The sequence below is a fragment of the Pelodiscus sinensis genome, chromosome 1 (assembly GCF_049634645.1).
Source record: "Pelodiscus sinensis isolate JC-2024 chromosome 1, ASM4963464v1, whole genome shotgun sequence".
In the NCBI taxonomy this organism is placed as follows: domain Eukaryota; kingdom Metazoa; phylum Chordata; order Testudines; family Trionychidae; genus Pelodiscus; species Pelodiscus sinensis.
The window spans coordinates 328,267,977-328,291,348 of NC_134711.1; the positions used below are offsets into that span (position 1 = coordinate 328,267,977).

Sequence of the window (23,372 nt, forward strand, 5' to 3'; positions counted from 1 at the left end):
GGACATTGAAGTTCATCTGCTGTTATGCTTCCAGCTCATCTGTAAGGGAGCCATTTTTGGAGTGTAGGGGGGGCAGCAGTCGTGAGCTCTGAGACATTCCCGGACTGTCAGGGAGTGTGGGGAAAGCGCTTGCATTCCATGCATGCCTCTCACAGCTGACTGGTGAAGGGAGCTCATCAGCCAGGTGTGAGAGGCATGCATGGAATGCGAGGACTTTCACCTCATTCCCTTAGTATCTAAGGAAAGGGATAAAAAGCAAGCCACAGAGCTGCTGCCCCCCATCTCTCCCAAAATGGTGCCCTTGCTCACCGGGCTCTGTTAGCTCTCCATAGAGACCTCTCTAGTCTTGACTATGAGATAAATAATTGGATGCTAGCTGTGAATGCTGCCACCTCACTGCTCAGATTCCTATCTAATTTGTTATTAACTCTGAAATAGTTATTGTACTATTTATTTGACGTGTATAACCCTTGATTATGCTTCTTTCCCTTCACAGGCACCTTGAGGGTTTCTGAGGCTGGTCTATGCACCAACCTCCTCATGGCAACTTTCAACCTCACTCCTGCTGACCCTTCAACATTCATCCTAATAGGCATCCCTGGCCTGGAAGCTGCTCATATCTGGGTTTCCATCCCATTCTCCGTGTTCTATATTATGGGCCTGTTGGGAAATTTTATGTTTCTGTTTGTGGTAGGCAAAGAGCAGACCCTGCACAAGCCGATGTACCTGCTGATCTGCATGCTGGCGCTCACCGACATTGGCATGTCCACCTGCGTCGTGCCTAAAGCTTTATGTATATTTTGGTTCAATTTGAGAGACATTACCCTGGTTGGCTGCTTCACCCAGACATTCTTCCTTTACATGGTTTCTATTATGTACTCAGCAGTCCTTGTCATGATGGCTTTTGATCGCTATGTGGCCATATGTAACCCTCTGAGATACACCACCATCCTTACCAATGCACGAATCGCTAAGCTTGGATTTGTGGGTTTGATGAGAGCTGTTCTCTTCATTCTGCCAGAGCCTGTACTCCTGAGCAGGCTGCCGTTCTGTGCCAATCAAATGATCCCAAACACATACTGCGACCACATAACTGTGGCAAAAATATCATGTGGGGACATCACATTCAACAAGATATATGGCCTGTTGATAGCATTTGTAGTTATTGGCTTTGATCTGACGCTCATTGCCCTGTCCTACAGTCTGATCATCAGGGCCGTCCTCAGAATTTCCTCCAAGAAAGCTCATCCGAAAGCCCTCAACACCTGCACAGCCCATATCTGTGTGATTCTGATTTCTTATAGTTCCTGCCTCTTCTCCAGTCTTACACAGCGGTTCGGTCAGGGCATCACTCTCCATGTTCACGTCATCTTGGCTAACGTCTATGTCATCATCCCCCCCATGCTCAACCCAATCATTTATGGGGTCAAAATCAAAGAATTTCGTGACAAAGTGAGCAAATACACCTGCAGAATCTGACCGCCTTGTTACAATTGTTTTAAACATGTGTGAAAGAGAAGGAAAGGAAATGTCCTCATGATCTCAGGGTGCTCTTTCGGCAGAACTCAGAATTGTGGAAATTTGCAGTCTGAGGAGTTCCTCAAACCAAATTTCTTATCACTCCATCACCAAGTACTGCTCTCTCTGTTGCTAAGTTCCCTCTGTCTGACCATCATCAGAATTCTTTCACAGTCATCGGTTCCCACCCTCACACACACTGGCTACATCTAGACTGCATTGCTTTTCCAGGATACCAGAGTTATCCCAGAAAACCAACGCTGTGTGCAAGGAATGCGTCCAGCTTTCTGACAAATTTTTTGAAAAAGCGGACCTGCTTTTTTGAAATCCCTGTAAACCTCTACTGCACAGCATAAGGGATGTACTGAAAGAGCACTTTTTTCTGAAGATGAACCAATTTTCAGAAAAGGCTCTTTTGAAAGTAAATTGGAAAAGAAACTCAATTTGCGTATCCCAAATTCCTTTTCTTTTTCTGATTCAACTCTCAGTCTAGATGTAGGCAATGCCACTTGACCTTTCTGGATGACCGGAAGACACTTCAGTTTTCTAAGGAAAGGTGGCTTTCCATTAGACCCCGTCTGCACAGATTTTGATGAACTGAAGCAACACTTGTCACAGCCAAAGACAAAGTGAGTACCAACAAAGCTGAATTTGAAGGATGGACTAGTTGACCTCTTGATTTCTCTTCCAACCATCATTTTCTATGATTCTTCATGATATGCAATTACCCAGTGAGAAAAATGTACCTCATGTTTCTACATCTGATCCTTCAGGAAGCCTGGGGGTAAACCAAATGTTTCCACTGGAAAGTGAAAATACTGGAAAGCTTCTGCAAGAATGGAGGATATTCTATGCAGAGAGAGTTGTGAAACTGTGTGTTTTTGAGAACTGGACTGTGTTACCCTTAACTTGAGTCATGCACGCCCCAGAATGTGATCAAGGTAAATGCAATTATATGGTGTATATGCAGCCATTATAAATTCATCAATTAAAACACCATATAGTTAAAGGGTAATTGGAAAGCAGACTTTCTGATGCAAGGTTAAAAATCTAGCTTTCTGTGTCTTCTAATCAGAACGGGAAGAGTAGGCGTACACGTAAATAAGTGAGTGTGAAAGAGGGCCTGTGGATGAAAAGCTTGAGTCTAGACTTCTATGATTTTAGAAGTGTTTTGGAAGCAATGAAAAGTGACGATCCAGTAAGAGTTATTACGTATTTTGCAGAAGTTATAGAAGATCTGCTAATACAGTGCAATTTGGAGTCTGCCACACAGGAGAACAGAAGGGAAATCCTTGAGGTCAGGCAGGCCTCTGGATAAAAGGAATGGGGGAGAGGACTCAAATCCTTTCACTAGCAAATTTACCTGAGGTAATGCAGAAGCCAGGGAAATTCCCCTCAGTAGTCCTTCACTTACGTTAAGGTGTGTCTACACTGCACCATTATTTCGAGATAATTAGCATTCTTTCAAAATAACTATGCGAGTGTCTACACAGCAATTCCATTATTTCAAAATAATTTCGAAATAACGGACAGCTTATTCTGAAATCTCTAAACCTCATTCTGTGAGGAATAATGTCTATTCCAAAATAGCTATTTTGAAGTAAGGCATGTGTAGATGCTCTGCTGCTGCAATTTCGAAATAGCCTCTCACTAGGCCATTCTAAATTATTCCTCTCCTAGGCTTCCTGGGGCTCTAACTCGAGGCAGCACATCTACGTTAGAGAAGCCTGCCTCACAATAATTTTGAGGCTTCTCTGCAGTGTAAACGCTATTCCGGAATAGCTTATTTCGAAATAAGGGTGTAGGTTAGACATACCCATAGGGAGGTGAGGAAAACTGATGGAGTAGATTTTAGTGATGTGTAATACGATGTGTTAATTGTGACATCTTGGTAGAAATGATAAAAACTGAAAAGTGTGAATGTGGGGCACATCCTTTCTGTGTAAGGTGCGTGTAACAACCATGAATGAGAAGACTCTACAGAGACTGGCACTGCTGAAAACATTTTTTTCGTTACTATTTTATTATGGGGATCCAGCAGTAAATGTGTCATTGTTTATTTGGGCCCTTGAATGTATTTTATAACACATGAACACTTAGCCAAGCAGTTGACTACACAATTGATCAACAACCAACATAAATCACTCCTCCTTGGCAACCACAATGAAGGCACCTATGGAAGTAATTCTACTTTGGAAAAATGCGGATGAAGCTTTAGGAGCACTGGAGCATTAAAGGAGTGAATGGAATTTTTTTAGTTTGAGTTGTCTCGTCTGTGCTCGAAAGACAAATTCTGGAAATGGTAAATGCTGTTTCAATATGGCAACAGTTGCAGAACACACACCTCGCCAAAGCAGCTGTACTACCTCCCCAAACCACTGAATTTGTAGCTGTGGGTCAAAATGAGTCCAACTTAGTAAAAGTTCAGCAAGTCAATTCTCAGGAGAATGGGGCAGGCAAATTGTGCCGTGCCCCTGTCATTTTGCTTTTCCCAAACACTCCTCTGAAGAGGAGTGTTTGAAAAAGGCCAAAAGAGAAAGGAAAAGCTCATTAGGCAGAAGGGCAGGAAGGAAAGTAGTTCTGCTACCACCGGACCCTGGGAAGGTGAGCCGAGGGAAGGCATTGTCTTTACTAATTGGTCACACAAAGTGATTTCAAGACAAGCAGAAAATGGACAAAAAGCAATCGGCCAATGGGGTAAAAAGTGTGTGTCTGCATGAAGTTGTTTTGTTTAAAGCCATGGCCCATCCCAAATAAGTTAAAGGAGAGGAGAGGAGCTCACAGCTCTTGATCCCTGGCAGGTGAACATTTGGAAACAGCTTTTAAGGCTTGTCATAGAATCCCAGGGCTCGAAGAGCCTCAGGAGGTCACCGACTCCAGCTCCCTGCTAAAAGCAGGACCCCAAAAGAAATCTGATGAGGTTCAACAAGGACAAGTGCAGGGTACTACACTTAGGATGGAAGAATCCCAAGCATTGTTACAGACTGGGGACCGAATGGCAAAGTAGCACTTCAGCAGAAAAGGACCTAGGGATTACAGTGGATGAGAAGCTGGATATGACTCAACAGTGTGCCCTTGTAGCCAAGAAGATTAAGGCATATTAGGGTGCATTAGGATGAGTATTGCAAGCACTAGAGAAGAGATTATTTCCCTTTATTTGGCATTGGTGCAACCCCACTACAGAAAGGATGTGGCTACATAGGCGAGGGTCCCGTGGCGGACAACCAAAATGATTAGGGGACTGCAGAACATGTTTGGGAACCTATGCATTAGACTGAGGAACTCAGTGTCACAAGAGGTAGTGGAGGCCATGAGCTAATCAGGAAGCAGGAAAAGCTTGAACATCTACAAGGATGATCTAGAGGATGACTAGGGGGCTGGAGCACATGTTATCGATAATTGTTTCCTCACTCTCGGTGGAGTCATTCAAGCTTAAACTCTCCAGGGTCTATTTTCTGCTCTTCCCACCGCTCATGGAACGGAGGGAATTGTCCATGGACGCCGGCCAACCTGAGAGTCCACAGAGACTGCACAGGGGAATCATAAAAGTCGGTGCCCAGGACACCGAGTGCCAGATGTGTGAGAGTCATGCAGGGCGTCTCAGAACTCTGCTTTCCTGCCATTATAAGGGCAATTCCTTTCTCCCCAGGGTGGCTGTTCAGGGTGTTGCCTGTTTCTGCTATAAATTTTGTGGTAGGGCTGAGGAAGGATTCCAGGGGTCAAGACAGGAACCATCTCAGCAGGAATTCACCGACGAGGCAGCTTCCTCCGAGGGATTTTCCCGGTAAGACTGGAATTACAAATGTAATGGAAAGACTTTAGACACATATTTGATTTTCAGATCAATTCTTTGTCTGTTGCTGTCCTTTTGTCTGGCTCACTAGCTTCCTATTTGGGGACTATGTGTTTTTTCCTCTGATTCCCTTCAATTTTCCAATTCCCTAAGTTCAGTGCACTGTTAGGGTGTGCAACCAAAGCTTCTGCAGTGAGTACCTTTGGATACTGGGGGCTTTCTCATATGAATGAGTTGCATATTGGCCTGCTTCTGCTCTCATGTTCTGCCAGTGGACCACTTTAGAGTGATACTGGGAGCCTTGAGAAGAAAGCCAAGGCCCCGAGAGAAAATCCCTGTCTTTCACATCCCAGCATCAGCACAGTACATGCAGGGGAGCGTTCTTGAAGATTATTTCTGGACGCTAACAAACAGTGCTCTCTATAGCAGGACCCAACACCATGAATGTCATAAGTGAAGAGGAGTCCTGGGGCACCGTATAGACAAATAGATTTATTGGCGCATGCTCCAATAAATCTGTTCGTCTATAAGGTGCCACAGGACTCCTTGTTGCTTTTGCAGATTCAGACTAACACGACTACCCCTCTGATACATTACTTTCATAGTTCACAGTGGAAAGTTAAACATCAAGTGTTAATCTGGTGCCATGGAGATCAATGACAGTCCCCCAGCCCAAACTGCCAGGCGCTCACCCTAAATCCATATGTTGGGAGCTAAACAAATGGTCGGATTTATCCCCGGCCATGAGCCTCTAGTGATGTCAGCTGGAGGGATCCCATGATCTCAAAGGAGGGGTAGGCTCATGCAGAGCAAAGAAGAGCAGACAGGATAGCAGAGGTGCTGCAATCTGAAACTTCCCATGGAGACTCAAAACAATGTGGAGAAAAAATAAGGAGGGGAAGGGGTCTGCTCTCTCTCTGTCCCAGTATCTCTAGTTCTGGAGAGGGTAGAAAGCACCAAAAGGCAATACAAAGAGAAACATGATTCTGTTATAGAGGAAACCAGGCAGTGATGGTCTGGTGAGGTCTGTAGTGTGTGTGTGGTGGGGCAGGGCCGGACAGGGGCATGTGCAGTTTCCAGGCCATAGTGGCATGGGGGCCTGAAAGTGGGTGAAATAGGGAAAGGACAGCCTGCCTCATGAGCAGAACAAAGAGACATAGCGAAGCCTCTTGGCTCACAGGAGTGTCATGTAATTAAGGACCACAGTGTAGCAGAGTTTCTCTGACCCTGTCCGATGATTTGCCCATACCTCCTCCAGTGAAGATTCCCACCACAGCCTGATAGCAGTGTCAGCAGTTGCCAACACAGAAAAAACAGCTTCAGGAAGGTCTGGCCAGGTTCAGAACAGGCTGCAATACAGTACAACTTTGTGTCATTGGAGGAAGAGTTACTCAAACTGGCTCCTTTTAGCCTCTCTCCCTCCCACTGGGCATGTCCCTCTCTTCTTCCTCTTAAACTGAATGTGTGCTAGTGCTGGACCCATGCTCAGGCTATATCTAGCCTTTGTATAGAAACTTGAGAAACCCATGCTGCTAAGCAAATGCACCTTGTACCTTGAAAATCTGCCTGTAGCATCAATTAGGTTGAGAAACTGTGAATTCATAAACAATCTCATTTGTGTGTTATCTCTCACAATCACTTAAAATCTACCTTTTATATTTAATGCATTTCTTTGACATTTTAATCTAAACCCAGGGGCTATGTCTAGACTGGCATTATTTTCCACAAATGCTTTTAACGGAAAAGTTTTCCATTAAAATCATTTGCAGAAAGAGCGTCTAGATTGGCACGGACGCTTTTCCGCAAAAGCACTTTTTGCAGAAAAGCGTCCGTGCCAATGTAGACATGCTTTTGCACAAAAAAGCCCCGATCGCCATTTTCACGATTGGGGCTTTTTTGCGGAAAACAAATCTGAACTGACTACACTGGCCCTTTTGCGCAAAAGGACTTTTTCCCTTTTGCGGAAAAGGACTTTGGCCTGAACGGGAGCAGCATAGTATTTCCGCAAGAAGCACTGATTTCTTACATGAGATCGTCAGTGTTCTTGCAGAAATTCAAGCGGCCAGTGTAGACAGCTGGCAAGTTTTTAAACTTCCCAGTCTAAACACAGCCAGTGTGTTTTTAAGTGAAGTAGCTGGGAAAACAGAATCCCAGCTGGGTTGGCACGTGTGCATTTTCCTCCCTACATTGAGGGAAGGGAGATGCAGAAAAGCCGTTCATACTGGCCAAAGTTTGTAACAGAGCAGGACGGTACAGCTCTGGGTTCCTAGTCTGGGGAGTTGGTAGCTATTTTGCCATAGCCTCTCTGTTGTTGGTTCATGCATGGCTGGTCAGAGAACCTGCATATAAGGTCAGCTGGGAGGATCCCTCTCCTTGGGTGAATGTTGGCCAAGGTGTCTGACTCAGAAGAGGTCTACAGCTTCTCCCAGCAGAACACTGAGAGAGGGAGTCAGAGGGCTCAATAGTTCGTCATTCCAGGTGGCACCCCAGGAGAACGAATCACATGATGCTCCTCAGCTGTTTTAATCTCCAATCACGTTTTGACCCCCTGTCCGTAGTCTCCTTTCCCATCCCAGGATGCCTTGATTCAAATAGCATGCTAGGATGCTAGTTGCCAGTGTCTTCTCCATGGTCCCCAGTGATCCCTTGCTTCCACACTCTCCACGCAGGGCCACACTCTCCAAGAAGCCCTACGCTTCCCGCAACTCTTGCCCTGCAGGGGTGAGGTGACTTTCTTTACACCTGCTCCCTCAGCTGGGGGTAAGTGTTGATTGCATCAAACACACAGACTGGCAGGTTCCAAGACAGCTTCGTGTGCTCCATACACATACACACTCCATGGTGATTCAAGGACTGCTACCCAGGAACAACTCGCAAGCTGAGAATTATGCACATTACATAATGAGAGAGGACAATGCAGGGACATGTACAGGAAAAGATAAATCCAGTTGCCATGTCAAGGAGCCACTGCTAGCTGCCTGAAACACTGGGCCTCTAGCATACAGACTTTGAAACCAGGATTCTCTGGGAACATTTGATAGTCAGCTCAGTTAGTCATGAATGGTGAGTCCAACCCTCTGCCCAAAGCAGGACCAATCCCAACTTAATCATCCCAGCCACAGATTTTTCCAGCCAGGACTTGAACACCTCTAGGGATGGAGATTCCACCACCTCCCTAGGTAACCCATTCCAGTGCTTCCCCACCCTCCTAGGGAAATAGTTTTTCCTAATATCCTAACAGTGTCTCCTAAGTCATTCCGAGAGCAGATCTTTTTGAGAAAAATAAAAAAATATTCAAAGATTCTCAGTGATGAAGAATCTGACCAGAGCACTTGATAAATTGCTCCAGTGGTTATTTATTCTACCTTATTTGAAGTCAGAATGTCTTTAACTTCAGCTTCTAGTCATTGGATTTGCCAGATATCTGTCGGCTAAGCTGAAAAGCTTAATAGTCAAGATTGTTTCTCCCATGGTTACTTACAGACAGTCATCAAGTCACTACTAACCAACTTTAGAGATTGAGATCGATGAGTCTATCACCCTGATGGCAAATTTTTTAATATTTTCTTGTGACTTTTGTCTGAACCCCCTTCAGTATATCAACATCCATCTTCAGTCATAGACACCAGACTTGGAATCCGGATTCCAGCAACTTACATGAGTGACAAATGGTAAGGTAAAATAATTTGTCTACCTCTCCTTAAGATTCCCCTGATTGTCATCCCAGGATCACACTGGCTTTTTTAGCCTTAAGGTCAGTGTAGGAGATTGTGTTTAGCTAATTATCCCTTCATGTCCAAAACCTTGTTCAGAATTGTTACGCTTTCCACAGTAGTGCCCCACTGCGTAAGCATCACCTGCATTCTTTGTTCTTAGATGGTGATTTGTTCAGAGCTGTATCATAACACATATTATTCAATTCCACCCAATGTATCAACCCATTAAAAAAACTCTGGCTCATTGACCCCATCCTCTGTTTATGTGTCATCTGCAAACTTCAGGGATGAGAACTGCTGATGTGATTATATGCGACTCTGCTGACATTTCTCAGGCAAGAAATGTAACTTATATCGGAAAGAAAGCTGGGTGCCTATAAGAAAGATGGTCACCAAACAAAAAACAACAAAAAACAACAAAAAAGGGGGGAAGTGACATAGGTGCTGGTGTGTAGCTGTAAATGCAAAGACGTTCCTGTCCCAGAAGCCCATTTTGTTGAACACAACATCACCTCCCAGCAATATAAAAGCTGTTTCCATGAGGAAAACTTGGCTTCTTCCCAATATCGGAATTGCCTCGTGGATGACATCTATGGTCTACCTAGTCCAGGGTCCTCTCTCTGACAGTGACAGTCACCGGGTCTGCAGTAGAAGATATAAGACACCTATCATTTGATGGATGGTGGGGTGATCTGACCATCGTGAGCTTGTCACACTAATGCCTTACAGCTAGAAACTGGAATTTGCCCTGACATACGTGGGCATGGAGGCTTCCTAAAATATATATGTAGCTAAAGATGTTGCAAATGAACAGTCGTATTATCCATGTAAATGTCCAAACTCTTCCTGATATTGCTTAGCTCATGGCCTCAAACACATCTTGTGACAATGAGTTCCTAAGTCTAATTAAGCATTAAGTGTACTAAGCATTCTTTTTATTTGTTCTGAATTTGCCAACATTTAGTTTAATTGAATGTCCTCTTGCTATGACAAGACCAGGAGAAGACATTATGGACATTGAAGTTCATCTGCCATTATGCTGTAAGGGTGCCATCTGTAAGGGTGCCATTTTGGGAGTGTAGGAGGGGCAGCAGCTGTGCGTTCTGGGACATTCCAGGACTGTCAGAGAGTGAGGGGAAAGTGCTTGCATTCCTTGTGCTTGAAGGTGTGCGAGACATCCACGGAATGCAAGCACTTTCACCTCACTCCCTTAGTATCTAGGAAAAGGGATAAAAAGCAAGCCACAGAGCTGCTGCCGCCCGTCTCTCCCAAAATGGTGGCCTTGCTCACCTGGCTCTGTTAGCTCTCCATAGAGACCTCTCTAGTCTTGACTATGAGATAAATAATTGGGTGCTAGCTGTGAATGCTGCCACCTCACTGCTCAGATTCCTATCTAATTTGTTATTAAATGTGAAATTGTTATTGTACTATTTCTTTGAGGTGTATAACCCTTGATTATGCATCTTTCCCTTCACAGGCACCTTGAGAATTTCTGAGGATGGTCAATGCACCAACCACCTCATGGCAGCTTTCAACCTCACTCCTGCTGACCCTTCAACATTCATCCTAATAGGCATCCCTGGCCTGGAAGCTGCTCATATCTGGGTTTCCATCCCATTTTCCGTGTTCTATATTATCGGCCTGTTGGGAAATTTTATGCTTCTGTTTGTTGTAGGCAAAGAGCAGACCCTGCACAAGCCGATGTACCTGCTGATCTGCATGCTGGCGCTCACCGACATCGGCATGTCCACCTGCGTCGTGCCTAAAGCTTTATGTATATTTTGGTTCAATTTGAGAGACATTACCCTGGTTGGCTGCTTCACCCAGACATTCTTTCTTTACATGGTTTCTGCTATGTCCTCAGCAGTCCTTGTCATGATGGCTTTTGATCGCTATGTGGCCATATGTAACCCTCTGAGATACACCACCATCCTTACCAATGCACGAATCGCTAAGCTTGGATTTGTGGGTTTGATGAGAGCTGTTCTCTTCATTCTTCCCGAGCCTTTGCTCCTGAGCTGGCTGCCGTTCTGTGCCAATCAAATGATCCCAAACACATACTGCGACCACATAACCGTGGCAAAAATATCATGTGGGGACATCACAATCAACAAGATATATGGCCTGTTGATAGCATTTGTAGTTATTGGCTTTGATCTGACGCTCATTGCCCTGTCCTACAGTCTGATCATCAGGGCCGTCCTCAGAATTTCCTCCAAGAAAGCTCATCCGAAAGCCCTCAACACCTGCACAGCCCACATCTGTGTGATTCTCATTTCTTATAGTTCCTGCCTCTTCTCCAGTCTTACACAGCGGTTTGGTCAGGGCATCGCTCCCCATGTTCACATCATCTTGGCTAACGTCTATTTCATCATCCCCCCCATGCTCAACCCAATTATTTATGGGGTCAAAATCAAAGAATTTCGTGAGAAAGTGGGCAAATACACCTGCAGAATCTGATTGCCTTGGTACAGTTTTTTTTAACGTGTCACAAGAGAAGGAAAGGAAATATCCTTATTGCCTAATGGTGCTCTTTCATCAGAACTCAGAATTGTGGAATTCGCAGTCTGAGGAGTTCCTCAAACCAAATTTCTTATCACTCCGTCACCAAGCACTGCTCTCTCTCTTGCTAAGTTCCCTCTGTCTGACCATCATCAGAATTCTTTCATAGTCACCCATCGGTTCCAACCCTCACACACACTGGCTACATCTAGACTGCATTGCTTTTCCAGGATACCAGAGTTATCCCAGGAAACCAATGCTTCGTGCAAGGAATGCGTCCACTTTTCTAACAATTTTTTTGAAAAAGAAGACGTGCTTTTTTGCAATCCCTGTAAACCTCTTCTACAAAGCATAATGGATGTATTGAAAAAGCACTTTTTTCTGAAACTTGGCACTGTGTAGATGCGCCAAATTTTGGAAAAGGCTCTTTTGAAAGCAAATTGGAAAAAGATACTCAATTTGCGTACCGCAAATTCCTTTTCTTTTTCTCATTCAACTCTCAGTCTAGACGTCGTCAATGCCACTTGACCTTTCTGTGACTTCTGGATGACCAGAAGACACTTCAGTTTTCTAAAGAAAGGTGGCTTTCCATGAGACCCTGTCTGAGAAGAGTTTGATGAACTGACGCAACACTTGTCACAGCCAAAGACAAAGTGAGTACCAACAAAGCTGAATTTGCAGGATGGACTAGCTGACCTCTTGATTTCTCTTCCAACCATCGTTTTCTATGATTCTTCATTATATGCACAGTTACCCAATGGACAAAATGTACCTCATGTTTCTACATCTGATCCTTCAGGAAGCCTGGGGGGTAAACCAAATGTTTCCACTGGAAAGTGCAAATACTGGAAAGCTGCTGCAAGAATGGAGGATATTCTATGCAGAGAGAGTTGTGAAACTGTGTGTTTTTGAGAACTGGACTTTGTTACCCTTAACTTGAGGCATGGATGCCCCAGAATGTGATCAAGATAAATGCAATTATATCGTGTATATGCAGCCATTATGAATTCATCAATTAAACACCATATGGTTAAGGGGTAATTGGAAAGCAGACTTTTTGATGCAAGGTTAAAAATCTAGCTTTCTGTTTCTTCTAATCACAATGGGAAAAGTAGGCGTACATGTAAATAAGTGAGTGTGAAAGAAGGTGTGTGGATGAAAATCTTGATTCTAGACTCCTATGATTTTAGAAGTGTTTTGGAAGCAATGAAAAGTGACAATCCAGTAAGAGTTATCATGTATTTTGCAGAAGTTATATTAGATCTGCTAATACAGTGCAATTTGGAGTCTGCCACACAGGAGAACAGAAGGGAAATCTTTGAGGTCAGTCAGGCCTCTGGATAAAGGGGCTGGAAAACATGCTTGGGAACCCATGAGTTAGACTGAGGAACTCAGTGTCACAAGAGGTAGTGGAGGCCATGAGATAAGCAGGAAGCACTAAAAGCTTGGACGTCTACAAGGATGATATACAGGATGACTAGGGGGCAGGAGCACATGACCTATGAGGAGAGAGTGAGGGATTTGAGTTTATTTAGTCTACAGAAGCTAAGAGACTGAGAGGGGGGATTTGATAGCAGCCTTCAACTTCCTGAAGGGAGGTTCCAGAGAAGATGGAAAAAGGCTGTTCTCAGTGTTGACAGATGGCAGAACAAGGAGCAATGGTCTCAAGTTACAGTGGGGGAGGTCTAGGTTGGATATTAGGAAGAACTATTTCCCTAGGAGGGAGAGGAAGCACTGGAATGGGTTGCCTAGGGAGGTGGTACAATCTCCATCCCCAAAGGTTTTTAAGGCCTGGGTTGACAAAACGCTGGCTGGAATGATTTAGTTGGGTTGGTCGTGCTTTGAGCAGGAGGTTGGACTCAATGACTCCTGAGGTCTCTTCCAGACCTAAGATTCCAGGATTCTAGGATTCAAGCATAGGCTGCGGTAGAAGCTTTTCGTGTGTCGGACAGGCTGTTTTATTAACAGTACCGTTTGTTATAAAGTATGTAATCTCCCTCACTCTGCTTCTCCCCCTTCCCAGGAATGTTGAGAATTTCAGAAACCTATCAACCCACTGACTACTTCATGGCAGTTTTCAACTTCACCCACACTGCCTTTTCAACTTTTATCCTCATGGGCATCCCTGGCCTGGAAGATGCCCATATCTGGATTTCCATCCCATTCACTACAATCTACATTATCTGCCTGTTGGGCAATTTCATGGTTCTGTTTGTGATAGGGAAAGAGCAGACTCTTCACAAGCCAATGTACCTGCTGCTGTGCATGCTGGCGCTCACCGATCTCAGCACAACTACCCTCGTCATTCCGAAAGCTCTGTGTATATTCTGGTTCAGTTTGAAAGACATTAGTGTAAGTGCCTGTCTCACTCAGACCTTCATTATTCATGCAGTTTCTATTATGCACTCAGCTATCCTTGTGGCCATGGCTTTCGATTGCTATGTGGCCATATGTTACCCTCTGAGATACAGCACCATCCTCACCAATGCATGCATCACTAAGCTGTGGTTAGTGAGTTTGATAAGAGCTATTCTTTTAGTTGTGTCCCTACCCCTGCTCCTGAAAAGGCTGCCATTCTCTGCCAACCGCCTTATCCCCCACATTTACTGTGACCACATGGCTGTGGCAAAGACGTCATGTAGTGACATCATAGCAAGCACAGTTTATGGCTTGGGGTGGCAGTTGTAGTCATGGGATTTGACCTGATGGTCATTGTCCTATCTTATTCTGTGATCATCAGGGCTCTCTTCAGAATCAGCTCCAAGAAAGCCCACCAGAAAGTCTTTGATACCTCTATTTCCTTCACCCCCTCCCACCTCCCCACACTCAACCATATCATTTATGGGGTCAAAAGCAAGGGGCTTCATGACAAACTGGGAAAATACATCATTAGAACGTGCTCACTTGTGGCCACTGACATTCAACATGCATGACACGACAAAATGGAGACAACTGGAGTATATTATCTTGACTTTGATCACTTTAGAATGTGATCAAGCCAAATGTAACCACATGACGGGCACTCCACCACTATGAATTAATCAAATGGACCAAATACTGAATGCTTATTGGCAAGGAGACTGAAAGAAGATAAATGGATTAAAACCTTGAGTCTAATATCTCTGATAAGAGGCGTTTATAGAAAAATAAGACCATTGATGACACACTAGTGATCTTTATGGCCGACGTGTTTTGAAGAAGTTACTAAAGATTAGCTAAAAGAGTGTACTTTGCAGCAGCTCCCTGAAGTTATCTTGAAAGATGTTTTTCCTGACACCCTTTCTCCTTAGCAGGTGAACAATTGGACAGTGTGAATAGACTATCAGTCAGAGTACATCTACCGTAGGCTGCATCTACAGAGCAGGCGGTTATTTTGAAATATTGTCAAAATACTGTCAAGCTGGAGAACTACTTACTCTAAATCCTGTGACCCTCATTGTACGAGAAGTAAGGAAAGTCAGAGGCAGAGTGCTTTATTTCGAAATAAGCGCTGGGTAGACGCTCTTTATTTTGAAATAAGACACACAATTGATATAGCTCAATTTGTATAGTTTATTTTGAGTTAAGTCCTGCAGTGTACACGCACCTCTACGCAATACCATTCCTGATGTTTTCGATGTTTTAAATGTACTGCTTATGTCTGTGTGGGTATGTTTTTCTGAAGTAACTTAGTGGGCGTCTACACAGCAAGCCTTTTCTTCAAAATAATGTCGAGCTCGAGAACTTCTTCCTCTAACTCCTGAAACTCTCATTTCAAGAGGAATAAAGGAAGTTGAAGGAAGAGTGTTTAGAAATTCGGGTTGATGGTCTTGGACACATGGATGGCACTTTGAGCAAAAACTTTCATGACCTTGGCCTGTTTACTCTTTCATTGCTGACGGTACCTCTTTGCAATGCTGTGCTTGGAATGATGGAGACTCCACAACCCCTCTGTTCAATTTACTCCAATGTATTCCATTTTAGGACCCACAAGCGATGACAGAAATCTGTTGTGAAGGTTGCATCTATGAAATAAATTATTGCACCACTCAGTGTTCATATGTACCTGGAGCATTCTACTTCTGATGAAGTTTGTGAGGGTGAGAAGTCTAATATTATCATTAGTCTCTACTTTTAGACACTTACAGCAACAGTATATTTTAACTTACAATATGAATAGTGTCTATCATAACTGAATGCCATAAACATATAGGCTACGTCTAGACTGGCCCCTTCTCCGGAAAAGTCATGCAAAGCAGGTAAGTCAGAATAGGGAAATCCGCGGGGGATTTAAATATCCCCCGTGGGATTTAAATAAACATGTCCGCCGCTTTTTTTCCGGCTTGGGGAAAAGCCGGAAAAAAGCGTCTAGACTGGCGCGATCCTCCGGAATAAAGCCCTTTTCCGGAGGATCTCTTATTCCTACCTGAACTTAGGAATAAGAGATCCTCCGGAAAAGGGCTTTATTCCGGAGGATCGCGCCAGTCTAGACGCTTTTTTCCGGCTTTTCCCCAAGCCGGAAAAAAAGCGGCGGACATGTTAATTTAAATCCCGCGGGGATATCTAAATCCTACCTGAAAGTAGGAATAAGAGATCCTCCGGAAAAGGGCTTTATTCCGGAGGATCGTGCCAGTCTAGACGCTTTTTTCCGGCTTTTCCCCAAGCCGGAAAAAAAGCGGCGGACATGTTTATTTAAATCCCGCGGGGGATATTTAAATCCCCCGCGGATTTCCCTATTCTGACTTACCTGCTTTGCATGACTTTTCCGGAGAAGGGGCCAGTCTAGACGTAGCCATATTGTGTCAGTGTTGGGGTGCGGTCAAAGATGACCCCTTGGGGGGGCTTCCCGGGGTTGCTGATATGGCCACTGCAACTCACCTTCCCGCTCTCTGGGGCTCCTCACCACCCAGTCTGCTGGGCCAGCTCCGCTGGTCTCCCCTCAGCCAAGGCCCCAAGCAGAGGTCCCTGCCCCCACTGAGAAGAAGTACAGACACTGAACCTCTTAAAGTCCAAGGACAGTGCAGTTTAGGGCCTGGCTTCCTGGGATTCCACTCCCTGGATGGGATCAGACCCCAAAGAATTAGGTAAGCCCCCTTTAACAATGAAAGGGGGAATGTGCATACTGGTTGCCCCCCCAGGTAACAATTGTTCACACTGCGTTTGATAGAAAATAAAAGTGATTTTATTAAGTGGCAGCAGTAGGATTGAAGTGGTAATAAGTGAGAACAGGCAGAGCAAAGTAGGTTACGAATCAAAAGAAATAAAAACGTGTGGCTCATTCTAAACTGAAACCTCAGCACAAACTCTTCAATCTCACCCTAGAACCTCTTTTCCAACTGCCCCTCCAAACCAGAGCTGTCTTCCCACCCTGGGATCTTTGGCTCCTTCCTTCAGGTACAGCCCAGCTGAAACACCAAAGCCTCTGCCTTCCTATTTTTTGTTAAGGAATTGAGGCTACTCCCTACCAACCACTGCTCAGACTTGAGGACAAAAAATTGTTAACAATGGCTCATCAAGAAGTTGCAGGTAACACCCTCACACCCTCCATGTCTCCCATTCACACATTGGAAAGTCACAAAGTATTCCCCACTCCTCAGTTGAGGTCATGTCAGTGGGATTTTTTGTGCGCATCTTACTTGTGTGTGTTCCCTGACTGGTTTTTCTAGGGTCGGCAGCCCCCAGAACACCTTTTCATTTGCTTCCAAAATGCATAGCAAGATGGTGATCAATTCATCACCATTCACCCAGCAGTGGTGACCTGCAGAACCCTTTGGGCTGGCCAGAGGCAGGATGCGGGCAAGTCTCTGTGAACTACATGAGGAGATCCATATTTTTCATTCTGATACTATGAGTACAGCATCCAACAAGTGTTGTGGAAATGCTGTATAAAGGAGCGCGATTGCATTATCGGGATGTGTTTCTCATGGAAAGAAACAGTTTGAAGTATGAGCTGGAGCAAGGCCTGAAGTGTGAATGACTCAGCAAAATTATGCTATGAGCAACAGAGAGAGTATGACAGAAGTTGAAGGATCCATCTTCTGTCATGCAGTCCCATTATGTGGCAGTCTGAGTCTGGGGGTCCTGGAATATAGATTTACATCCCTGAACCTCTTAGCTAACAGCCACTCATGGCCCAGATCTCCATGGACCTATCTCCTTTTATTTAAAATGGATTATATTTTTGGCCATCACAATATGCTCTAACAATGAGGTCACAGGCTCACTTCCCTTTATTTGCTTTAAATCTGCTGTCTATAAATCTCCTGAGCTACCCCCTGCTTCCTGTCATATGTGAAGGAGTAAGCAAGACTTCCATATTCACTTTATCCATGCCAGTCCCAATTTTATAGATTTCTATCTTGTCCCCTTTTGGTCGTCTCTTGTCCAAGCTGAAATCCCCCAGTCTTGTAAATCTCACCTCAGATGGAAGCTGTTCTATACCCCTAATCATTTCTGTTGCCATATATATGGAATTAGGGATACGGTTAGGGTTAGGGTGATATATATACTGTACCCTTACATCACAAATCCTTTATACTTGTATAATGATCATATCCACTTTCAAACTCACTAAAGGTACGACTCCACAATGTGGCTATTTTGGGATACCGGAGGTGTCCCAAACTAACTACCTCACGTCTTAACAAGCCGCCCGTTATTTCAAAATATTTTTCAAAATAGGTGCACTATTTCGGCATCCCTGTAACCCTCGTTCCATGATGGTTAAGGGATGTCTCAAATCAGCATGTTATTTTGAAATTTGGCACTGTGTAGATGTGCCAAATTTCAAAATATGCTATTTAGAAATAAGAAACGCAATTTGCATAGTGCAAATTGCGTATCTTATTTCAAGTTTAGGGTACAGTGTAGACGCACCTTAAGGGTTTCTGACAAATAGCGTTGATATCATAATCAAGGGAGAAGAAAGTCTTTGCCACCGCCTCCAGCATCCATCAGTTTAGGGTCTCATTTGACCTCTAGAAGGGGCAGTGACTTTCCATAGGCTAACGGAATGGATATTCCCAATATGCTGCTGTCGTTTGAAAATGGGTTTTGGTTCTGTGTCTTATGGCAACCTCCCTTAAGCTGCACACGCTTTTTGCTTTGACAATCTCAGCCCTGGAATTGGTAAATTATTTCTTCAGTCCTTGGGGAAGCCCTCATGCAGAAACTCTCCATGGTCTATTTTCTGCACCTCCCATTGCTCCCAGAGCCAAGGGGGTTGTCTGTGGATCCTGACCAAACTGAGTCCACAGAGACTGTACAGCTGGATCATAAAAGTCATTTTCCAGTACAGTGAGTGTCTGAAATGAAATTCATACACAGAAGCTCAGCGCTCTGCCTTCCATAAGGAGATTTCCTCTCTGTTGAGTGAGTTTGGTGTGAGTTGCGTGTTTCTGCATTAAGGCAGAAACTCCGGAAGGGTTCTAGTGTTCAAGTCAAGGACCACCCACGTAGGAATTCACCTGCACTTGTGCTGTTTAGTTTTGTCAGAAATGCCAAGGGATTTACACGGTAAAATAGGATCAACTAGACTAGACACATATTTGTTTTTAAGATCAGTTCCTTGTCTCTTGTACCTGTCTCAGGTACCTTCAGGGATTTGGGGTGAATGATTTTTTCCTCTCGTGCTCTCAGGTTTTCCAGCTCAGCATCTTCACTGACTTGTGAGGAAACGCAGCCAGAGCCCCTGCAGTGGGTGTCCATGTTATGAGGCATTTATTGTGCACTGGCCAGATTCTGTACTCATAATGAGCCTTCATGGGGGTCACTCCAGAGTGACTTTCACTGGCTCCTTTTAGACTTCATGGCTTCTCATGACTCCACCCAGTCTTCCCTCTCTCCTTCCCCACACAGACTGAGCTGCTGTTGGGGTTCCTTTCCCCACAGACAGGCAGTTCAGGCTGATCTCCCCCTTTCCCCAGTGCAGGCAGACAGTGAGTTGAACCTAGTCCGAGGGGATATTTCTGTGAACTGTCACTGTGGGTTCTGGCACCTGTTTTTTGGTGCTTGGTGACAGCTCTCACTGTGTGGCAGAGCTGGAAGTGCTCAGGTGGGACACATGGACGGCAACCCAACACGGGTGGTTGCTTGGGAGGGAATGGAATGTACACGGACAGGCGAGTCACACTGGGGTTCTGGGAACACAGAAGGTGTGCACAATGTGATCACACTGAAAGTTGTGGGGTTGAGTAAAGGGACAAGTGATGGTTGGACACCCAGGGGTCTATGGATTGGCAAAAAGCACTGGCCGTTTTGGGGTCACAGACCCTCATGCATATGAACAGGAGGGCACAGCTCTCAAATTATTTTTTCCTTTGTGATTGTTGGTCCAAGGCCGGTTCTGGGATGCTCCTTGGCCCCGATTGTATTTGGGTGATTCTCAAAGTCTTTGAGATTCCCCGGGTTGTCATCCCAGGATCATATTATCTCTTTTTGGTCATAGGTTCAGAGCTCATATCCCATTATGTCCCCAAACCTTTTCAAAGACATTTCCATATACATCCCCCCCCATTATGTAAGTATCACCTACATTCTTTGTTCCTAGATGTAGATATCTACATTGACATACTAAAATACACAGTGTTTGCTTTGACTGAGTTTACCAAGCAATCCAGATAGCATTGAATCACGGACCCATCCTCTCCAGTATTTGGGAGCCACCAATTTTTGAGTCCTATGCAAACATCATCAGTATTCAGGCATGAGAAGAGTTAGTAGCTGAGTTGCTGACACATTTCTCGGCTTACTCTTGTCAATTAACACCTAGAACTTAAGTCTTTGACAAAGCCTGTGCAACCCACATACCTAATATAGTTCACTGTCCCATGTAGTGGCACTTAGACCACTTACAGCAGGGTTTCATAAGAACATAAGAACTTAAGTACGGCCATGTTGGGTCAGACCAAAGGTCAATCTACCCCAGTAGCCTGTCTGCTGACAGTGGCCAGCGCCAGGTGCCCCGGAGGGGATGGACCAAAGGCAATGATAAAGCAATTTGTCTCCTGCCATCCTTCTCCAGCCTCTGACAAACAGAGGCCAGAGACACCATTTCTATCCCCTGGCTAATAGCCTTTTATGGACCTAACCTCCATGAAATTATCTAGCTTCTCTTTAAACTCTGTTATGGTCCTAGCCTTCACAGCCTCCTCTGGCAAGGAGTTCCACAGGTTGACTATGCGCTGTGTGAAGAAGAACTTTCTTTTATTAGTTTTAAACCTGCTACCCATTCATTTCATTTGGTGTCCTCTAGTTCTTCTATTATGGGAACTAGTAAATAACTTTTCTTCATTCACCCTCTCCACACCACTCATGATTTTATATACCTCTATGAGTTTCCAGCTGTCTTTGGCAGCCATTCCAAGGTTGTGCTCTGGGTTAACAGACCAACCAATTTTCTTATGGTGCTAGTGTAATCCACACACCTAGTCCCATGTAGTGGCACTTAGACCACTTACAACAAGAGATAAGAACAAGGGAGCTTTACAGACTAAGCTGAGAGGCAGCTGGCTTTATAGCTCAATCAGTTGAGGCTCCTACACTAAGGCTACGTCTACACTGGCCCCTATTCCGTAATACGGATGCAAATGTAGCACTTGGGAATAGGCAAATCCGCGGGGGATTTAAATATCCCCCGCGACATTTGCATTTTCATGGCTGCCGCTTTTTCCGGCTTGTAGATAAGCCGGAGAAAAGCGCCAGTCTGGACGCGATCCTCTGGAAAATAAGCTCTTTTCCAGAGGATCTCTTATTCCTACTTGATTTGCCTATTCCCGCGGATTTGCCTATTCCCAAGTGCTACATTTGCATCCCTATTACGGAATAGGGGCCAGTGTAGACGTAGCCTAAGTGCCTCAGGTCTCTGTTTCAAATCTGCCCACTGATGGTTAGACCTGCAGAAAATGTCTCACCAAAAGTATTAACAGAACTTACAGAAGTGCAGGACTTTGTGCTCATTCTGTTGAGCAAATGTCAGAAGCAAGTGCCAAAATGTCTCTTTCTAAGAGGAGAAACTTGGCTTCTTTCCAACTTAAGAATCACATGATGGATCAGACCTATGCCTTTGGCTGACAATTGCCAAGTGATGCAGAAGAATGTGAAAGAATAAAAAAAAATCTATGGGAGGATGATCAAACAATCACAGATTTGTCACACTAGCACCTAACAAAGATTGGATTTTGCACTGAACCACGTAGACATGGGGGCTACATCTACACTGGCCCCTTTTCCGGAAGAGGCATGGTAATTTCAGAGGTCGTAATAGGGAAATCCACGGGGGATTTAAATATCCCCCGCGGCATTTAAATAAAAATGTCCGCCGCTTTTTTCCGGCTTTTAGAAAAGCCGGAAAAGAGCGTCTACACTGGCCCCGATCCTCCGGAAAAAGAGCCCTTTTCCGGAGGATCTCTTCTTCCTACTTCAAAGTAGGAATAAGATCCTCCGGAAAAAGGCGCTTTTTCCGGAGGATCGGGGCCAGTGTAGACGCTCTTTTCCGGCTTTTCTAAAAGCCGGAAAAAAGCGGCGGACATTTTTATTTAAATGCCGCGGGGGATATTTAAATCCCCCGCAGATTTCCCTATTACGACCTCTGAAATTAACATGCCCCTTCCGGAAAAGGGGCCAATGTAGACGAGCCCATAGAGTGTTCCTATTTGTTTAGCTTTAACTATAGGAACTGGATAGTCCTACTATCCATGTAAATATCCAAAGCCTTATGATTCTTATTTATATCCTGGCCTCCACAGCCTCTTGTGGTAACGAGTTTCTCAGTCTATTAGGCACTGAGTGAAGAAAACATTCATTTTAATCTGCTTACTTTTCCTATGTCCTCTCTAATTCAGGTGCGTTGTGAGGTAACAATCCCAGTCTTTTTCACCTCTCTCCATATGAGAATTTCATCTGCTCCTTAATGCTGCTCATTGGGCTTGCCTTAGGACGTCTGTGTAGGAAGGGTATCTGGGACTACATAGAGGGTGAAACAATGGCTAACTGATCTCATGGCTTTGTGTTTGCTATTTGATTCCCCACTCCATTCTTCCTTGATCTCACTGTTGTGCATAGTTTCTGTCTGTATTTGCACTGTGAGCAGGATTTCACAGAGCTGCGTGCCACGATGCCCCATCCCTATCCTGAATTCCTGAAGTTAAATTAGATCCTTCTTATGTTTAAAACTCTCAGAAGGGTCACCGTGTTGGTCTGTAACTTTAAAAACAATAAGTTGTCCTGTGACTCCATAAAGATTAACAAACGTATAGATAGTATCATAAGACTTTGCGGTTCATCTCATCTGAAGAAATGGCTATTACCCATGAAAGTTCATGATACCATACTTTTTTCTTAGTCCCTGAGGGTACTTCTACATAGCACCATAATGCTAACTAAGAGACACAATTTGAGGAAGGCTAATTGCATGTCTTATATTGATGCTATTTCAAAATAGCTCATTGAGTCATTTGGCGCTACCTACACAGCACCAAATTTTGAAATAAATTGCTATTACAAAATGTCCCTTACTCTTCGTAGAATGAGGTTTATAGGGACGTTGGAAGAGTGAGCCCAAAATAACAGGCTTGCTGTGAAGACATGGGATAGCTATTTCAGGACACTCCGGTATTCTGAAATAGCATTGCAGTGTAGACATACCCTAAGGTGTCACAGGACTACCTGTGGTTTTTAAACATTCTTATGTGTTTGAAGATTTCAAGCTATTCCCTCCAACAGGTATACATATTGGATTTATTGATATCAAAGTCAAAGTTAAACTGCTCTCATACTGCCCATCAACCAGGCTGGGTTAGCTGCCCCTCAGGACTTCTCTAGACTTGGCTATCACCTCCACAGACTTGTGCTATCTGTAAATGTTG

The 23,372-nt window shown here is 44.4% G+C and overlaps 2 protein-coding genes across 2 annotated transcripts; both read left to right on the forward strand.

The window, feature by feature from the left end:
* Positions 1–259: 259 nt before the first annotated feature.
* LOC112545146 (olfactory receptor 52N4-like) lies at positions 260–3,857 on the forward strand. The gene has a single exon (XM_075922067.1). It carries the CDS (start codon positions 541–543, stop codon positions 1,477–1,479), a length of 939 nt encoding a protein of 312 aa, XP_075778182.1. The 5' UTR covers positions 260–540; the 3' UTR covers positions 1,480–3,857.
* A 6,660-nt stretch (positions 3,858–10,517) lies between these two features.
* On the forward strand, positions 10,518–11,600 carry LOC142827301 (olfactory receptor 52N4-like). Its single transcript, XM_075922078.1, has one exon. The coding sequence runs from the start codon at positions 10,549–10,551 to the stop codon at positions 11,485–11,487; it is 939 nt and encodes a 312-aa protein (XP_075778193.1). The 5' UTR covers positions 10,518–10,548; the 3' UTR covers positions 11,488–11,600.
* Positions 11,601–23,372: the final 11,772 nt, after the last annotated feature.